Source organism: Hoplias malabaricus, chromosome 14 (genome assembly GCF_029633855.1).
Source record: "Hoplias malabaricus isolate fHopMal1 chromosome 14, fHopMal1.hap1, whole genome shotgun sequence".
Lineage (NCBI taxonomy): Eukaryota > Metazoa > Chordata > Actinopteri > Characiformes > Erythrinidae > Hoplias > Hoplias malabaricus.
The window spans coordinates 2,608,675-2,627,530 of record NC_089813.1 but is presented as its reverse complement, the minus strand read 5'-3'; the positions used below and the strand labels follow the sequence as shown (position 1 = coordinate 2,627,530).

Below are 18,856 nucleotides of genomic sequence, written 5' to 3'. Positions count from 1 at the left end.
TAAAATAGAAACCAGATGCTTGCAACAACACTGAACAAATCAACAAATTGTGGTGACACCCACAGACTGTGAGAGGCTGGGCCTCATAGGGGGAGCTTATGGGCTCTACTTTGGACTGTTTAGAGGTTGTTTTGGGGGTTATTTTTGTGTTGTTGGGGGTTATTGTGTGTGTTTATGTGTGGTGTGTAGTGAGATATGTTGTAGACTGGAGGCTTACCGTCAGGCAGATGGGTTTCTGCTGGTGTGTGGTGCCCCTGGATCTTGCTGCACATCAAGGTCCAATACTGCTTAGTCACTCACACTTTTGCAAGTCTAATGGCAGATTAGTACATTAATGGGTGGCCAGAGTTGCTATAACTGTATACCAGGCATACCAGGGTGTCTGAGTGTAGAAACTGGCAGCAGACAAAATATTAATGCTTAATGTATCAGGAAATAACAAAGTATATACAATTTATATATCACTGACCAAGTGAGTCATATATCTATTAACAAAAGTAAACATTAAGTATCAAAATCTTGCTCATTTAATCTGCTAATTAACACTATGACTTGCCTTATTAATTAAGATCCTTGGCATAATGGATCTATTTGGATACTGTGTGTTACATATCTTTGTCCATTGATGTATTCAAAATTGTAGGCAGGATCATCAGCAGTGATTATTATGAGTTTATTAAGAGTTTTATAATGAAGTGTTTTTTTTCAATACAGTGTTTTTTCAATGCAGTGATTTTTTTTTCAATGCACCTTTTTTAATGCAGCCTTCTTTTCGATGCAGCTTTTTTCAGTGCAGCTTTTTTAATGTAGAATTTTTTAATGCAGCGTTTTTTTTAAAAGCAGTATTTTTTTTAACGCAGCATTGTTTTTCAATGCACCTTTCTTTAATGTAAGAAACTATGGCTAATCCTTCTGTACATTCTCAAACATAAAAAAATGGTACCTTTATGCATCTGAATAATGTAAAAAAGTCTAATCAAAAAACGAAAGGCTAATCGTTTATTAAGTCCTTAGAGATATTAAAGTTTAAAAACAACTTTAGAGATATAAAGTTTAAAAACAGGGGTGGTACGGTGGCGCAGCAGGTAGTGTCATTGTCACAGCTCCAGGGTCCTGAAGGTTGTGGGTTCCAGGTCCAGGGTCCTGCTCCAGGTGACTGTCTGTGAGGAGCGTGTTTAGTTCTCCCCGTGTCCGCGTGGGTTTCCTCCGGGTGCTCCAGTTTCCCCCCACGCTCCAAAAACACATGTTGGTAGGTGGATTGGCAACTCAAAAGTCCCCAAGCCAGATTTACAGTCCTACTTTACCCTTTACCATCAACAACTTTAAATCCACACTGGGCTCCCTGGTGACTAAGGCTGTACTGAGCCCGACTGGCACCGTTAATGCATGCTCAGTTCCACCAGTTCCATGTGATCTTTACATGCTACATCAACCACCACTCTACAGTGCATTTCCCCAAGTAATCTGTATTCTCCTTATCCACAACCACTGACTAGACCTTTCAACTGTTTCTGATAACTCCTTCACAGCTGCCCTTAGTTTCTGGCCCCTTATCTTCATCTACTGAATCCTCAAATTGAACCATTAACTCTATGAAATAAACAATCTGTTTACATTCAGGGTACAGCACCATATCTGGCCTCAGTGTAGTTAATGCAATATGCTCTGGGACCTGCAGTTTTTTACCTATGTCCACCAGTATTTTCCAATCTTGTGCTTCACCCCATCTAACAATATTTGTAGCCTGTGCACTTTCTCGCAAACATTTTCCCTCATGCACAAAGCTAACTATTTTATTACTACAGCTACTCGTCAGTGCATTAATCTCTAGCCGTTTGCTGTCCAACAAACATGCTAAAACCTTTAGCACTTGATTGTCTCCATGTATGCCTCCCCTGTGACAAACTAAACTTACAAGCTGATAGAATGTGCTTCAGTGTGCCATGATTTTTACATCTGCATGGTCCAAAAGCTTACACTTATTTACAATGTATATGATCTATTAAGCCGGCAGCACGGTGGTGCATCAGGTAGTGTCGCAGTCACACAGCTCCAGGGACCTGGAGGTTGTGGGTTCGATTCCCGCTCCGGGTGACTGTCTGTGAGTTGGTGTGTTCTCCCAGTTTCTGTGTGGGTTTCCTCCGGGTGCTCTGGTTTCCTCCCACAGTCCAAAAACACACATTGGTAGGTTGATTGGCAACTCAAAAGTGACCATAGGTGTGACAACAGATGAGCTACTTTCTCTGACTTTACATCTACAAGGCGGACCAATGAGGGAGATGTGTCTCACAGTGAATGGACACACTGTTTAAATTCAAGCAGCACTGTTTACAAGTGTCTAATTCACTTGTATCAGCACAGAACACACACTAACACACCACCATCATGTCAGTGCCATTGCAGCGATGAGAATGACCCACCTTCAAACTCATACCTGTTCTGTGGGGGTCCTGACCACTGAAGAGCGGGGTGGAATGGGAATAAGAAAGAATATATTATCTTTTCAGTCAGCAAAGAGCATTTTTAAGGCATTAAGACAGCCCACACAATCAGAAATTATTAGAAATGGTACAGTATTTTCTGTGCTATTTTGCCATTGATAGAAAAAGCATTTGACTGCAGGTGCCAAGACTAGAACAAGTTATTTAGATGGCAATTACTTTTTTTCACATGGTGATTAGATTTTGAACAAATATTTTTCTTCTGTAAATGATATAATTTAAAAGCTGCATTTTGTGTTAAATCTTGTTGAGTATATATGATATTAAAATTTTATTTCATGATTTTTATTTTACTGAACTATTCCAGTTTAACAAATATTCAAATATAGAAGACACTGGGAGCGGGGAGAAATAGTTTTCAAAAAAATGTGTAAATAGGAGCTTTGAATATATATAAGCACTGGGTTAAATCTAAATCTATTTTAATAAAGTCTAGGTTCTTTAAAGGGACTGGCTGATTTAATTAATCTTAAGCATGATCGTCTGTGTTTATGAGTTCAGAAAATGGGTGTGTTTGACCGGTGCTGCCACAATCACGGGGAGTAGAATAAAGAGTCTTTAGAACCATATAAATTGTCTGTGCTTTTTTTTCCTGGTTAACCTGTTCTATAATGTCCTCAACATGGAACGGATGAGAGCTCCGTTACACTCAGTAATAAAATTCCTTTGATATTGATTAGGATATTCTGGTCCCACAGTGAGAGCTGTTGGGGCCCTTTCTGCTTTGCATGTTCATATGCTAAATAAGTGAGATGGACTCCCTGTCTCTGGGAAGTCACACTGGTTTGGAACTTTGATTATGACAATAATACTGTTGACTGCAGCGAGGTAAGCCAGTCACATTTTGATCCATGCTGTAACTACATAAAATTGCAACAGTTAGTATTCCTCACATCTGCCCAAACTGGTTATCCTCCAAAAGGAGTCTCAAAAAAAGAGACACAAAAGGAGTCACATTTTCCTAGTTGTCTGATTATGTGGCATGTAAGATCTGTTTTGTTCAGTCATTTCTGAGTTATTGTATGTTAATGGAAATCTTTAAAATTACAGAGAATAAACATGTGTTTAAAAAAGCACAGTACAATAAAAATGATCATGACATTTATATTTAAGCTAATCACATTTATTTTACATTTGTTTCTTTAAACTTCAAAATTGGGTTATTTACAATCATCAGGTAGAAAAGTCCTTAGTAAGAATATTGAAAAAGAAATTAAATAATAGCAATAAAACATTGATGCAGTTGTCAGATTCTAGCACTTTTTACTAAATTAATCAAAACATTTTGAACAATCATCATGCATCACAATTGTCACGACTGGACAGAAGGCAAACACTAGTGGTGAGCAGTATAAAGAGTTTATTGGCAACAATCCGCAAGGGGTTAACAATAACTAGCACGGGTCGAATATCAGAAACAAACACTACCTCAGAGACAAACCAACAGAGTAATCGAAAAGCCAGGCAGAAGGGTCGAATACCGGAAACAAACAGTACATCAGAGATAATCCAAAAGAGTAGTCAAAAAGCCAGGCAGAGTTCATGAACCAGAGAGCAAACAAATCCAAAGGGGCAGGACAAGGACGAAAACCGAAAGACCAGCATAAGGTAGGTAACTGAAATTCAAGACAGACAGGTAAGTAGCGAACGCTTTGTATTCAGAAATAAATCACGCAATACTCGGCAATGACTGGTGAGTGAGTGAAGCTTAAATAGAGAGAGAAGCAGGTGTTCCAAATCAGAACTCTGGTGATTGAGAATGGTGTGGTGTCATGTGATTGTCTAATGAATTCTGGGATCTGGAGTTCAGAGAGGCCTTTGTGACATTACCCCCCCCCCCCCACCCCCCCGAAGGCCTAGGAGGCGGCCTGGAGCAAGGACGACCACGACGACGACCACCACTTCGACCAGTAGCATCCGACCTAGGGACATTAGCTTGTGCTGGGGTCCGAGAACACCGCTGACTTCTAGACCTAGACGTAGGACGGGGTAGCGTAGGATTGGCACATGAACTTCTGGGGCGACCCCTTGGATACGGAGCCGGCTTCTCGGGATAGCGTGAGTGAAACGCTAACACAAGGCCCGAGTCATAAACATCCTTAGCGGGTACCCATGAATGTTCTTCAGGGCCATAACCCTCCCAGTCAATGAGATATTGTAGAACCCCTCCACGTCTACGCGAGTCCAGTATCTCACGCACAGCATAAATAGATGAATCCTTGTTTTCCATGGCCGTGGATGGTACGTCGTCGGGCAGTTCCTCGTTCAAGGGTCCGGAAACTACAGGTTTGAGATGAGACACATGAAAAGAATTATGGATGTGATATTGGGCAGGAAGCTCTAACTTATACGTAACATTGTTGACTTTGGCAGAAATACGAAAGGGTCCAATAAAATTGGATTGTAGTTTCCTACTGCCTCCCTCAAACCTGATATTTTTTGTTGACAGCCAAACCCGATCTCCAATCTGGTAGGAGGGAGTAGAAGACCGGTACTTATCTGCCCTCTCTTTATATCTAGACAGAATCTCTGAAATGTGTTGATGGGTTTCCTCCCAAACTTCCTCGCTGCGTCGCATCCATTCATCCACGGCTGGTATTCCTGAGATAGCAGCAGTCCAAGGAGCTAACGGAGGTTGATAGCCTAGGACACACTGAAACGGAGTAAGCCCAGTGGTAGAATTAACAAGAGAATTCTGAGCTATCTCGGCCCATACCAGATACTGTGACCAGTCCTGTGGATACTTATGACAGTACGAACGTAAGTACTTTCCCAGTTCTTGATTCATCCGCTCGCATTGACCATTGCTCTGGGGATGATACCCGGACGTAAGACTAATGTTAGCCCCTAGATGTTCAAAAAATGCTTTCCATACTCGTGATGTGAATTGCGGACCTCGGTCTGATAAAATATCTTCTGGAACACCAACATTACGGAAAATATGAATATATATAGCTTTAGCCGTGTCAAAAGCAGTGGGTAGTGATGGAAACGGTATAAATTTTACGCCTCTAGAAAACCGATCAATCACTGTCAGCACAGTGGTATAACCCTCAGATATGGGCAGATCAGTGACAAAGTCTAGAGCTAAGTGAGACCAGGGACGTTCAGGAACTGGTAGGGGCATAAGTTTACCTGCGGGAAGTGTCTTCGGGGTTTTTGACTGGGCACAGACAGAACATGATGCAATAAACTTATGTACATCAGCCCTAACAGATTCCCACCAATACCGAGCCAGGATGTGTTGAGTAGTGCGTGTCTCACCCGGATGACCAGATGACAGGGAAGAATGTGCCCAAGTGATTAACTTGTCTCGGAGTGGGGCCTGTACATACTTTTTCCCTTCTGGACATTCCCTAGGCACCTCTTTAGATTTGTTTTCATTTTCGATTTGATCATCAAGTTCCGATCTAATGACTGACACTGAGACAGATGACGGTAAAATGAAGTCACTGTCCCCCCTCTCCTTAAGGTCTCCCTGAAATAAGCGGGACAGAGCGTCTGCTTTAACATTTTTACTGCCTGGACGGAAAGTGATGGAAAAATGAAAGCGTGAAAAAAACAATGACCACCTGGCCTGACGAGAATTCATTCGCTTCACAGTCTTAAGATATTCTAGATTTTTATGATCCGTTATCACCAGAAAGGGGTGTAAAGAACCCTCCAACCAATGCCTCCATTCTTCTAGAGCTAATTTTACTGCCAGCAGTTCTCTATCCCCAATACCATAGTTGCGCTCCGCAGGAGATAGTTTATGAGAATAGAAAGCGATTGGGTACAGCTTTGAGGAATCCCCTTTTCGCTGAGATAAGATAGCTCCTACCCGTTTCTGAAGCGTCTACCTCGACCACAAAGGGATGCTCCGGATCCGGATGTTTGAGAATGGGGGCAGTAGAAAAGGCTATTTTAAGACGCTCAAAAGCCAGTTGTGCTTGAGGGGACCAATATAAGCGTTGCGAATTTCCCTTAAGTAAGGCTGTAAGGGGTGCAGCAATGGAACTGAAGTTCCTAATGAATTGTCTATAAAAATTGGCAAAACCTAAAAAACGTTGAAGTTCCTTAATATTGTTCAGGACAGGCCAGTTAACAACAGCTTCCACTTTGTGATCGTCCATGATTATACCAGACACACTTATGACATACCCTAAAAATGACACCGTCTGTTGGTGAAATTTACACTTTTCTCCCTTGACATAGAGATTGTTTTCCTTGAGACGTTGAAGTACCTTATTAACATGGATTATGTGTGTGTTTAAATCAGGGGAATAAATCAAAATATCATCAATATAAGTGATCACAAACTGCCCTAACATATCCCGGAATATGTCATCCATAAAGGACTGAAAAACAGACGGGGCATTTGCTAGCCCATAACTCATCACCAGATACTCAGTGTCCCTTAGTGGTGCTAAATGCCGTCTTCCATTCGTCTCCCTCCTTGATGCGGATAAGATTATAGGCACTACGAAGATCTAATTTCAAAAAAATGGTAGCACCTCTAAGTTGCTCTAATGCTACCGGAATAATTGGTAGCGGGTATGCGTATTTCTTTGTAATGTCATTAAGAGCACGGTAGTCTATACAGGGTCTCAAACCACCATCTTTTTTCTTCACAAAAAAGAACCCAGAAGCTACTGGAGACTTAGATGGGCGAATAAACCCTTGATCTAAAGCTTCTTTAACATATTCTTCCATTACTCTCTCTTCCTCTAAATTAAGTGGGTAGATACGCGATTTGGGCAAAGAAGCTCCTTCTATACATTCAGTGGCACAGTCATAAGGTCTGTGTGGAGGTAATGTTGTGGCTTTGACCTTACTAAACACTTCTAAGTTCCTAGCATACTCTGAGGGAATTTGTACATGTACAGGTGAATTAGGACTTTCCACAGAAGTAGAGTGGACAGAAAGTTGATCTAGGGCTAAACAATTGTATTGACAATAAGTGGACCAGGACCTGATCTCGCGCGGATTCCATGAAATAACTGGGTTATGAGTCTCTAACCAGGGTAATCCTAAAATAATTCTTTAATAAGTCTGATTTAGGGAGCACCAAAAAAGAAATCCACTCATGATGTAAACAACTGGTTTGAAGTCGAACTGGAATAGTCTCTTGAGAGATGGGATCTCCTCCAATTGGAAGACCATCTAGGGCACGGACCAGGACTCGTCTGCACAAAGGTTCCGTCTGGATGTGTAACTTGTTGACGATGGATTGATGAAGGAAGTTTCCTTCGGCTCCGGAGTCAATCAGGGCAACAGGAGAATTTCCTTGGCAGTACACAGTGACGGGTATTACAAAAGATCTTGAAATTACTCTAGCTGTGGGTACACTCACCGTTTTGATGTGTGAAGCCCTCCCTTGATGAGGTGTATGTTTACTCCATGGACGTTTGAAACAGTCTCGTCTGAAATGGTCAGAACTTCCGCGATATAAACACAATCCATTGTGCAGGCGTCGTCGATGTTCCTCTTGAGACAGTCTCAAAGCATCACACTGCATAGGCTCAGTTGAAGAGTTAGGACCGGGAACCACACTCGAGTGCATCCTCTGTCTCTCTGAACCAGGAAAGGAACGACCCCTTGGGATAAGGTGTCCCTGACCCGAGGTCTTGGGTCTTTTCTTTAAAAGTTGATCCAGACGAATGGACATGGAAATGAGTTGATCCAGAGATGTTCCTTCATCCCTACAGGCCAATTCAGTCAGTATATCCGAGTCAAGACCATTTTGAAAAACATTCATGAGTGCTGGTTCATTCCACCCACTCCCTGCAGCAATAGTTCTGAATTCTAGAGCATAGGCAGCTGCTGTGCGAGAGCCCTGTTTAAGAGTCAGAGGAATTTCCCCATTGGATTGACCCTCATTAGTGTGATCAAACACTTCTCGAAACATAGTCAAAAACTCAGGATACGTCTTGTCCATTATATTATTCCATACCGCAGTGGCCCATTCGAGTGCTTTTCCCGTGAGACGTGACATCAGAAAAGTTATTTTGGATTTATCCGAACTTGGAGGTGTATTCTCAAAAAAATATCGAACATTGTAACAAAAATCCACTACATTTAGCTGGATTACCCTCAAAGACTTCAGGCTTACTGACAGGATAATGCGAAGAGACATTAACCGGGACTGAAAGGGGCTCAGTGTTACGACTACTATCAGAAAAGCAAGTTGTAAATGCTTTAACGCTCTCTAATACCTGCGAAAGTTGTTGTTGCTGGTTTTGTTGTTGTTGAGCGAGAGATTCAATAGCGTGAGTCACACTAGCCAGCGTTTGTTGGTGTTGACCTAGTAGTTGGCCTTGACTGCTTAGCGCCGTAATCATGGCTTCAGAACCCGCTGTCTGCATGTTTTGGCCGAGTATTCTGTCACGACTGGACAGAAGGCAGACACTAGCGGTGAGCAGTATAAAGAGTTTATTGGCAACAATCCGCAAGGGGTTAACAATAACTAGCACGGGTCGAATATCAGAAACAAACAGTACCTCAGAGACAAACTAACAGAGTAATCGAAAAGCCAGGCAGAAGGGTTGAATACCGGAAACAAACAGTACATCAGAGATAATCCAAAAGAGTAGTCAAAAAGCCAGGCAGAGTTCATGAACCGGAGAGCAAACAAATCCAAAGGGGCAGGACAAGGACGAAAACCGAAAGACGAGCATAAGGTAGGTAACTGGAATTCAAGACAGACAGGTAAGTAGAGAACGCTTTGTATTCAGAGATAAATCACGCAATACTCGGCAATGACTGGTGAGTGAGTGAAGCTTAAATAGAGAGAGAAGCAGGTGTTCCAAATCAGAACTCTGGTGATTGAGAACGGTGTGGTGTCATGTGATTGTCTAATGAATTCTGGGATCTGGAGTTCAGAGAGGCCTGCGTGACAACAATATTGAAGAGAATAACAGCTTTTAAATATCAGTTTACTGAAGCAGAGGAGCAAACACAACATGAATACAAGATATAGAACAATTAAAGATAAAATACAGGGTACAGGATCTCAGCAGATTGATCCACACAGATCCTGCAGTGATGAGTTCACAGTTAGAGTCTGATTCTCAGTTACAGTTGTTTCCTTTGATGAGGAAGAAAGTTCCCACAGCGACTCCCAGCAGTCCTCCAGCCAACCCCACTCCACAGAACACAGACGCTCCAACACCGGGCAGAGACACTTGTACATCTGTAACACACACACACACACACACACACACACACACACACACACACGGTTAGTGCATTTTATTAATTCATTCAGTTTATTTACTGTTCCTGAGCATGAGCTGGGATCTTCTTCCCTGTTCCACTGGTTTGTTCTTCAGAGTTGAACCTAGCATTCACTGTTAGGGTCTGTTTCTATAAATGGACAGTTTTATTACAGTTTTTTGTAACACTTTCTAAAATCACCTCCACTTTTCAAACAATAAACAAAAAACCCACACAACAGCAACCCTCGGCCAAGTGGACGACTGAGGATGACAGCTGGGAACCCAGCAGCAGATTAAGAAGTGTGATGAGAGCTACAGAAACATATCTATTAATAGGGAAAACTGTGGTAACAGCAGAGAATAGCAACATGATTGTGGCCACAAAGTTCAGTCCCAGCTGGCCAAGGGCAGCATGTGTTGAGCAGGGCTTGCTTCCTGGTGGCAGCTCCAAGTGTCCAGCTCCAAGTGGCAGCATGTCACCAGGTCCAAGAAATCGTGGCCATTAAGCTTTGATTAGTACTTGAGGGAGAAAAGTAGAAAATGCTAAGTGTCATGATGGCAGACAGTGACCTGGCCACGCTCATGACTGTAGCAGTTGGGCCTTTATGATTCACCACAGTGCTGAATACAAGATCTAATGTGGTTAGGAAGGCTGTGGAAATGAAGGTACTGAAGAGGTACATTATTGTCACTAAGGTACAAACAGTGTAGTGTATCTTTAAAGGTACAGCAGTCGTGTTAAATTCCAGTTGTGTTCCCTAAAGGTTCATTATATTCTCTTCTTCAAAAGGAGATGGAGATCTCTGTAATTTCATTATACAGGGTGGGCCATTTATATGGATACATCTTAATAAAATGGGAATGGTTGGTGATATTAATTTCCTGTTTGTGGCACATTGGTATATGGGAGGGGATAAACTTTTCAAGATGGGTGGTGACCATCTTGAGAATTAACATGTGTTTTGAAGTCTGCCATTTTGGATCCAACTTTTGTTTTTCCAATGGGAAGACAGTCATGTGACACATCAAACTTATTGGGAATTTCACAAGAAAAGGTGAATAAAAAAACACAATAAAAGTCCTGGGGATGAAAGTGGCGTATGAAATCAACACAACTTAAGATCTAGAATTACTTTAATTCATTATCTGTAACCGCTTACCCAGTTCAGGGTTGCGGTGGTCCAGAGCCTACCTGGAATCATTGGGCGCAAGGCAGGAACACACCCTGGAGGGGGCGCCAGTCCTTCACAGGGCAACACAGACACACTCACACATTCACTCACACACTCGAACACTTTAGAATCACCAATCCACCTACCAACGTGTGTTTTTGGACTGGGGGAGGAAACCGGAGCACCCGGAGGAAACCCACGCAGACACAGGGAGAACACACCAACTCCTCACAGACAGTCACCTGGAGCAGGAATCAAACCCACAACCTCCAGGTCCCTGGAGCTGCGTGACTGCGACACTACCTGCTGCGCCACTGTGCCGCCCTGATCTAGAATTACTATAGAATATAAATATGTACCCTTGCAACTACCACCACAACGACAGCAATAAAGTACCACCCCAGTGACATTCTTTCTGAGAGTGTACAGAGGAGACCTCGCTGTCCCCGATATTGGGAAATTGATGAGACATTGCCCTGAGACCAGAGTCACTGAGAAACGGGCTCTTGGAGGGGAATCTACATATCCTATTTTCCAGTAGTCCCAATCATGGAGTGGGGCTTTAAGGAGGTGGGGCTATGGGGAGCCTAGGACTGATATTTTGGATAAAAGCATCTGCCAAATGCATAAATGTAAATGTTTTGCCCCTCTCTCGCTGAAAGGGACCAGCTTCTACCTGCTCTACTGAAGCATTGGTGTTAGCTTTTACTGTTAGATTCTGTTTAATTTAAAGTAAATATTTTGTACTCATCTGTTTTGCCAACACCACAACACTGATTCGTTTAGATCTTATTAATGTTTTCATTGTATTAACTATCAGTTTTTAAATTATACTTGCTATTCGTGTTGCTGTGTGGATATGATTCATTATGCAACTATAAGCAGAGGTGGAAATGACCAGTGAGTCCAAGTAAACCTTCTTTAAAAGGACATAGGCCATACATACTGACAAAATATATTAACATCAACCAATAAAATCCCTCCAATCATGATAATTCATAAAAGACTATTTAGTAGTAACTGGAAAAAAGGATCTCAGAAAACATTTGTTTTAATCAGTGGACACTGGATTTAAAACATTCACCAGTTAAGCTGCACCATCCATAAGTGTCTAAACATGCTTTTTGTAATTTATTTTAGGTAGTTTAAGGTATGTATGAACTCCTCCTGCCGCAGTTGCTGGCTACACCCTGAAGATGTTCACATTACACATGAACAATACACTGATAATTCCTCTCCGAGTGAATAACTGCCTACCTGTCCTACCTGACACTGATGGAAGACTGACTGTAGTGGTCTCATGCTTCCCACCACAGACCAGTTGTTCACACTTCATCTACTCCATCCCTTACAAGCTACATTAAAGTTTATATGGGCTGTAATTAGAAATCCTCAAATTGATGCAATAATTATTATTATGTAATATGGTGGCGCATGCACACACAATGGCTTCTCTCTCTCCTGAGGAAACAGCGTTTTCATGTGTTTTGTCTTGTAAGTTGCAGTGTTTTTGTACGTCTCCTTCGTGCGTTCATGTCCTGAAACGCACACACAGCCGTAAATCCCTACTTGATGTCAGCAAAAGCTCACTTTTAGCTTAACTCCGAACTCCGTGAGGAGCTGCGAGTCTGCTGCTTGCTCAGGACACCGGCACCATCACTGACCCCCACCGCTGTGCCTCGCCCACAATGGAAGCATCAAAGCGGAGCAAGAGGCTGCAGAAGAGAAGTAAATGCAGCGGTATTAGAGTGAGGCTAACGGCTAGCCCACACAAACCAGCCATCCCAACCATGATACTGGCCCAAGTATGCTCATTGGACAATAAACTGGACTATATCCGCTTACTTCAGTCAACTCATCATAATGCTTGGTGTTGTAACGCTCTTGTGGTCTGCAAATACTGCTCAATGGTAGTGGAACTGATGGTTATTAAGTGTCGACCATTCTAATCCTGAGGGATTTAAGAGGCAGCACTCCAAGCTTCAATTGGGCTGATAGCCCAATGCTTCAGAGACAGCAGAGATACTCTGAGCCTGTGGCAGGGAATTTAGTCCATTATGGATTACAAAGCCCCTTACAGACCGGGGACAGCACCTTCTCTCTGCTGAATGACCTAAATGGGTTCTTCGTTCGGTTTGAGGCACTACATGGCACTCCGGCACATAAATCCACCCCCCCCCCCCGGTTGTGTGCTGAAGGACTGTGCTGGCGAACTTGCAGAGGTATATTCTGAAATCTTCAACACCTCACTGAGTCAGGCTGTGGTCCCCATATGCTTCAAAGCCACTACCATAATCCCTGTCCCAAAGAAGTAGTCACCCTCCTGTTTCAGTGGCTACCAGCCGGTTGCACTCACCTCCATCCTCCTGAAGTGCTTTGAGCGGCTAGTCATGCAACCCATCCTTCCTCCCCTCCCCTCTTCCTTGGACCCCTACCAGTTTGCATATCGGTCAACTGATGATGCTGTCTCCACTGCTCTCCATTCAGCCCTTACCCATCTGGACAAGAAAAACACCTATGTCAGAATGCTCTCTATTGGTTTCAGTTCTGCGTTTAACACAGTCATCCCCCAACAACTCATTCAGAAACTGTACAGAGTGGGTCTGAACACATCACTGTGCAACTGGTTGCTTGACTTCCTGACCGGAAGACCACAGGCAGTACGGGTTGGCAGTAACTTGTCTAGCATCATCACTCTGAACATGGGGGCTCCCCAAGGATGTGTGCTGAGCCCCCTTCTGTTCACTCTGCTAACCCACAACTGCTCTCCATCACACACCTCTAATCTCTTCATCAAATTTGCAGATGACACGACTGTGGTAAGCCTCATCAGCAACAACGATGAGTCACACTACAGGAGCGAGGTGAGCCGGCTTTCCTCTTGGTGCAAACCCAGCAATCTCTCTCTGAACACGGAGAAGAACAAGGAGACTGGTGTGGACTTCAGGAGAACTCGCACACAACATGGCCCTCTATCCTTCAATGGGGCTGCTGTGGAGAGGAAGAGCAGCACCAAGTTCCTATGTGTGCACATCACAGAGGACCTCTCCTGGACCATCAACACAGCATCACTGGCCAAGAAGGCTCACCAACGGCCCTACTTTCTCTGCAAGCTAAGAAGAGCAAGAGCCTCTACCCCATCATGATCACCTTCTGCAGTGGGGCCACTGAGAGTATCCTGACTAGCTGTTTCACTGCATGGTATGAGGCCTGCACAGCATCCTGCTGTAGAATCCTCCAGTGTATTGTGAGAACAGCTGAGAAGATCATTGGCATCTCTCTCCCCTGCCTTTAGGACTTATACAGCTCCTGCCTCTTACGGAAAGCCCTCTGCATGGCGCGTGATCCCACCCACCCGCAACACAGCTTCTTCAGCCTGCTGCCATCAGGGCGGAGACTGCATACTCTCAGGGCTAGGACCAGCAGACTGAGGGACAGCTCCAACCATCAGGCTGTGAGGATGCTGAACTCTCTCCCTACTCTGGCCCCCCACCCTCCCAGTTCTGTCCCCCCACCCCACTTCTGTCCCCTGCACACACTACTCAGCAACCTGACCCCACTCCCATCAATACCGCACTGGGACTTCTCTAGAACTGGCATGCACTCAGACAAATACACTCCTAGTTTTTACACCCAAATACGTGCACTACTGTTAAAATGGCACTGTCATATCCTGATAGCTCCCTCATTAATTACCATTAATGCCCAACTGTGACTTTGGGGGAAAAAAAACAAAAAAACAGGCAGGCACTCAATCACTTTAACCAGGCTCCATACACCTATGTTTGCACTACTGTTTACACCAGTCCTGTTTATATTGGTACTGTCACTTAATCTCCTCATCAGTACCTAACTGTGACTCTTTAATAGAACTGGTATGCACTTGTTCACTTTATTCAGTTGTTATACCATTAAATTGCACTATTGTTTACATTGCCCTTAACATCCACTATCCTACCTCCCAATCAGGTTATTGTCTTCAGTCAGTGTCCCATTGTCTCTTGTATATCTATCAGTGAGTTTGTTCACTTTCGTATAATTATATACTTAGTTAAGTTGATTTAGTCTATTTTCGTTAATGTTAGTTGCAACTGAGGAAGGAGAGTAACATAATTTCAATCCTTTGTATGTCCTGTAAATATACAGGATTGATAATAAAAATATTACTATCAATACTACTGCTATTATAGTTATTAACCATGTTTTTTTTATCATTACTACTATGCTTATTTCAGTACAGTTGAGTATAACAACAGATGTTTTGGTGGTGCTGTGATCTTTTATCAATATTCTAAGTAGTTTTGACCAGAGGAGGATGGATCCTTGTGAGTCTTGGTTCCTCCCAATGTTTATTCTTACAGCTTTGTGGGAGATTTTTCTGCTACGGTCGCCTTTGGCTGTTCACCTGGGGTTGTGTTTAATGTATTGTTGATCTGCATGAAGCTGCATATTTTGTGGCATCTGTTTTAAAAGGTGCTGTACACACATTTGTTTTATTCATTAACACAGACAGGTTAATAATCAGGTGTAACTCTCATCCCATGTTTTGGTCAGTGCTCTGTCCAGGGCTGTGTGCTGCACACTGCAGGAGTAGATGTCCCCCTCCTCTGGAGTGAAGCTCAGGGTAGAGACCAGGTTGAAGGTATCATCAGTGTTAATGTAATATCTGCTGAGGCTGGCTTCATCCGTTACATTCACATTGTTCCTGGTCCAGGACACTTCCACATGTGGAGGGTAGAACCCAGTGATGAAACAGATGAGAGTGTTTTTAGAGCCTGGCTCTACATCCTCCTTGGGGTAGATGGAGCTCTGAGGGGCAACTAGGAATAAAGTTATTCATAAATAATTAATCAACATTTACATTTCCAAATTAAAAACACAACATAGGTGTAATATTCAAACATCTTTACATTATCATTAACACTTTTCATACAAGACAATCCTCTATGAAAATGTTTATACAGCTATAAATTATTTTGTTTCAAAAAAAATCTGTGCTGATTATTTAAGAATCTGAAACATGTTTATGATTATTCAAATATTGGGTTTATTTTCAGTTAAAACCTGTAACAAATCGTAATAAAATATGAAAAGATATGAAACAAATTTATGGTAACACTTTCTATAAATATTATGTCTAACAATCTATAACCACATTCATAAAGAATTATAATCTATTTAAAAATGCATAATGTACATTTATGCATAGTTATCTTATAAATGCTTCAAATATAATAGTAATCGCACTATGACCTGTTAACATAATACAACCCCAATTTCAATGAAATTGGGACATTGTGTGAAATATAAATAAAAACAGAATACAATGATTTGCAAATCATTTTCAGCATATAATCAGTTGAATACACTACAAAGACAAGATATTTAATGTTCAAACAGATACATTTTATAGTTTTTTTTTAAATATTCACTCATTTTGAATTTGAAGCCTGCAATGCTTTCCAAAAGAGTTGGAACAGGGGCCTGTTTGCCACTGTGTTACATCACTTTTCCTTTTAATAACACTCAGTAAGCATTTGGGAACTGAGGACACTAATTGTTTTTCTTTCCCATTTTTGCTTGATGTACAACTTCAGTTGCTCAACAGTCCAGGGTCTCCGTTGTCATATTTTGCACTTCATAATGCGCCACACGTTTTCAATGGGAGACAGGTGTAGACTGCAGGTAGGCCAGTCTAATATCCACACTTTTTTACTACGAAGCCACGCTGTTATAACACGTGGCTTGGCATTGTCTTGCTGAAATAAAGGGATGTCCCTAAAAAAGACGTTACTTGGATGGCAGCATATGTTGCTGTACCTTTCAGCATTAATGGTGCCTTCACACCTGTGCCAGTTACACATGCCATGGGTACTAACACATCCCCATACCATCAGAGATGCTGGCTTTTGAACTTTGCGCTGATAACAATCTGGACAGTCCTTTTTCTCTTTAGCCCGGAGGACACGACGTCCATGATTTCCAAAAACAAACTGACATGTGGACTCGTCACACCACAAGTGGAAAACCTTTTCCACTTTGCGTTTCTGGGTGTTATTAATATATGGCTTTGGCTTTGCATGGTAGGGTTTTAACTTGCACTTGTAGATGGAGCGACGAACTGTGTTCACTGACAATGGTTTTCTGAAGTGTTCCTGAGTGTTCCTGATGTGGTAATAACCGTTACACAATCATGTTTTTAATGCAGTGCCGGCTGAGGGATCGAAGCTCACGGGCATTCAATTTTGGTTTTCGGCTTTGCTGCTTACTGCAAGGATTTCTCTAGATTCTCTGAATATTTTGATGATATTATGGACTGTAAAGGATGAAATCCCTAAATTCCTTGCAATTGTATGTTGAGAAACGTTCTTAAACTTTTGGATGATATGCTCATGCAGTTGTTCAAAAGGGGGAACCTCGTCCCATCCTTGCTTGTGAACGACTGAGCCCTTTGGGGATGCTCCCAATTAACCTGTTTACCTGTGGAATGTTCCATACAGGTGTTTCTACAACTTTCCCTGATTTGCAAAAAAGTGTATCTGTTTGAACATTAAATATCTTGTGTTTGTAGTTGATTCAACTGAATGTAGGTTGAATAGGATTTGCAAATCAACATATTCTGTTTTTATTTATGTTTTACACAACGTCCCAACTTCATTGGAATTGGGGTTTTACAGTTCCACTATTTTATATAATCATGGTCAAATTATGGTGCCCTTAATACTTCATTGACACATTGATTCATTCTGGAAAAGGGTTGAAAGCTACAGTCTTATGTAAACCTGCCTTTAGTTTGTCACAGAATAAAGCAAAGGTTGGTTAGGCCTACAATTTATTTTAGAAAAATATTCTAAAATGTCCTTGACTCATTCCTAACACTTAAGAAGATAACATGGTTAATGTGATAGTTCTGAAAGTGAACTGTTTTCTGATTTGTGCTTGTTATAAGATTTCATCTGGTCTCTGTTACAGATTTTTTTATGTTTTATAGTGTACCACAAGTTTTCCAGTGGGTGACAGGTCTGAAATAGCTGTAATCCATTTAGAATGTGAACTTGCATTGTCTTACTGAAATATGCCAAATATCTCAGAAAAAGATGTTGCTTGGATGGCAGCACATTGCATCAAAAGCTTTGTATATTGTTTAGCATTAACGGTGCCTGCAAGCTGTATGAGAAAGAGGATACTAAGGAAAGTGAAAAGGACTTTATCGATTGGCTAGACAGAGGAACCAAGCTTGGATGGATGTACAGCAGGTTAGGATGATAAAGGATGCAGAAGGGAATGCGCTCACTAATGAGGAGAATGCACTGAGGAAGGTGGAAGGAGTACTTTGAGGAGCTGAAGAATGAAGAAAGTGAGCGAGAGATGTTCAGATGAAGTAGAGTTAGTGAATCATGAAGTCTTTAGGATTAGCAAAGAGGAAGTTAGGGCAGCTGTAAAGAGAATGAAGACACATGAAAATCTGGGAAAAAGTGGTGGAAGCTAGATTTAGAGATGAGGTGGGTATCTGTGAGCAGGAGTATGGTTTCATTCCAGTAAAGTGCACCACAGATGCAATGTTTGTTTGAGAGTGCTGGAAGGCCAGGAGATACACTATGTGTTTGCTGATCTAGAAAAAGCTTATGATAGGAGACGAGAAAAGATCTGTGGTATTGTATGAAAAAGTCAGCAGTAGCAAAGAAGATACCTATGAGGACAGTGTGACAGTGGTGAAATATGCAGTAGGAACAGGTTTAAAGTGAAGGTGGGACTGCATCGCGGGTCAGCTCTTAGTTCTTTACTGTTTGCCATGGTTATCTACAAGCTGGATGAGGTTAGGCATGAGTCTCCATGGACTATAATGTTCGCAGATGACATTTTGGTTTGTATCGTGAGTGGGGAGCAGGTTGGTGTAGGGATTGTATAGAAGAGGAATGAAAGTTAACTGCAGCAAAACAGAGTACATGCGTGAATGAGTGGGAGAGCAGTGGAAAGGTGCAGT

General features: G+C 42.1%; 1 protein-coding gene across 1 annotated transcript in view; it reads right to left on the bottom strand.

The window, feature by feature from the left end:
- Window positions 1-9,429: 9,429 nt before the first annotated feature.
- LOC136666347 (H-2 class II histocompatibility antigen, A-U alpha chain-like) overlaps window positions 9,430-18,856 on the bottom strand; it is a 37,788-nt gene continuing 28,361 nt past the window's right edge. The window contains exons 3-4 of the mRNA XM_066644467.1: window positions 15,405-15,692; window positions 9,430-9,675 (exon numbers count right to left, since the gene is read on the bottom strand). Coding sequence (XP_066500564.1) covers window positions 9,554-9,675; window positions 15,405-15,692 — 410 coding nt within the window. The 3' untranslated portion in view covers window positions 9,430-9,553. The remainder of the gene's footprint in view (window positions 9,676-15,404; window positions 15,693-18,856) is intronic.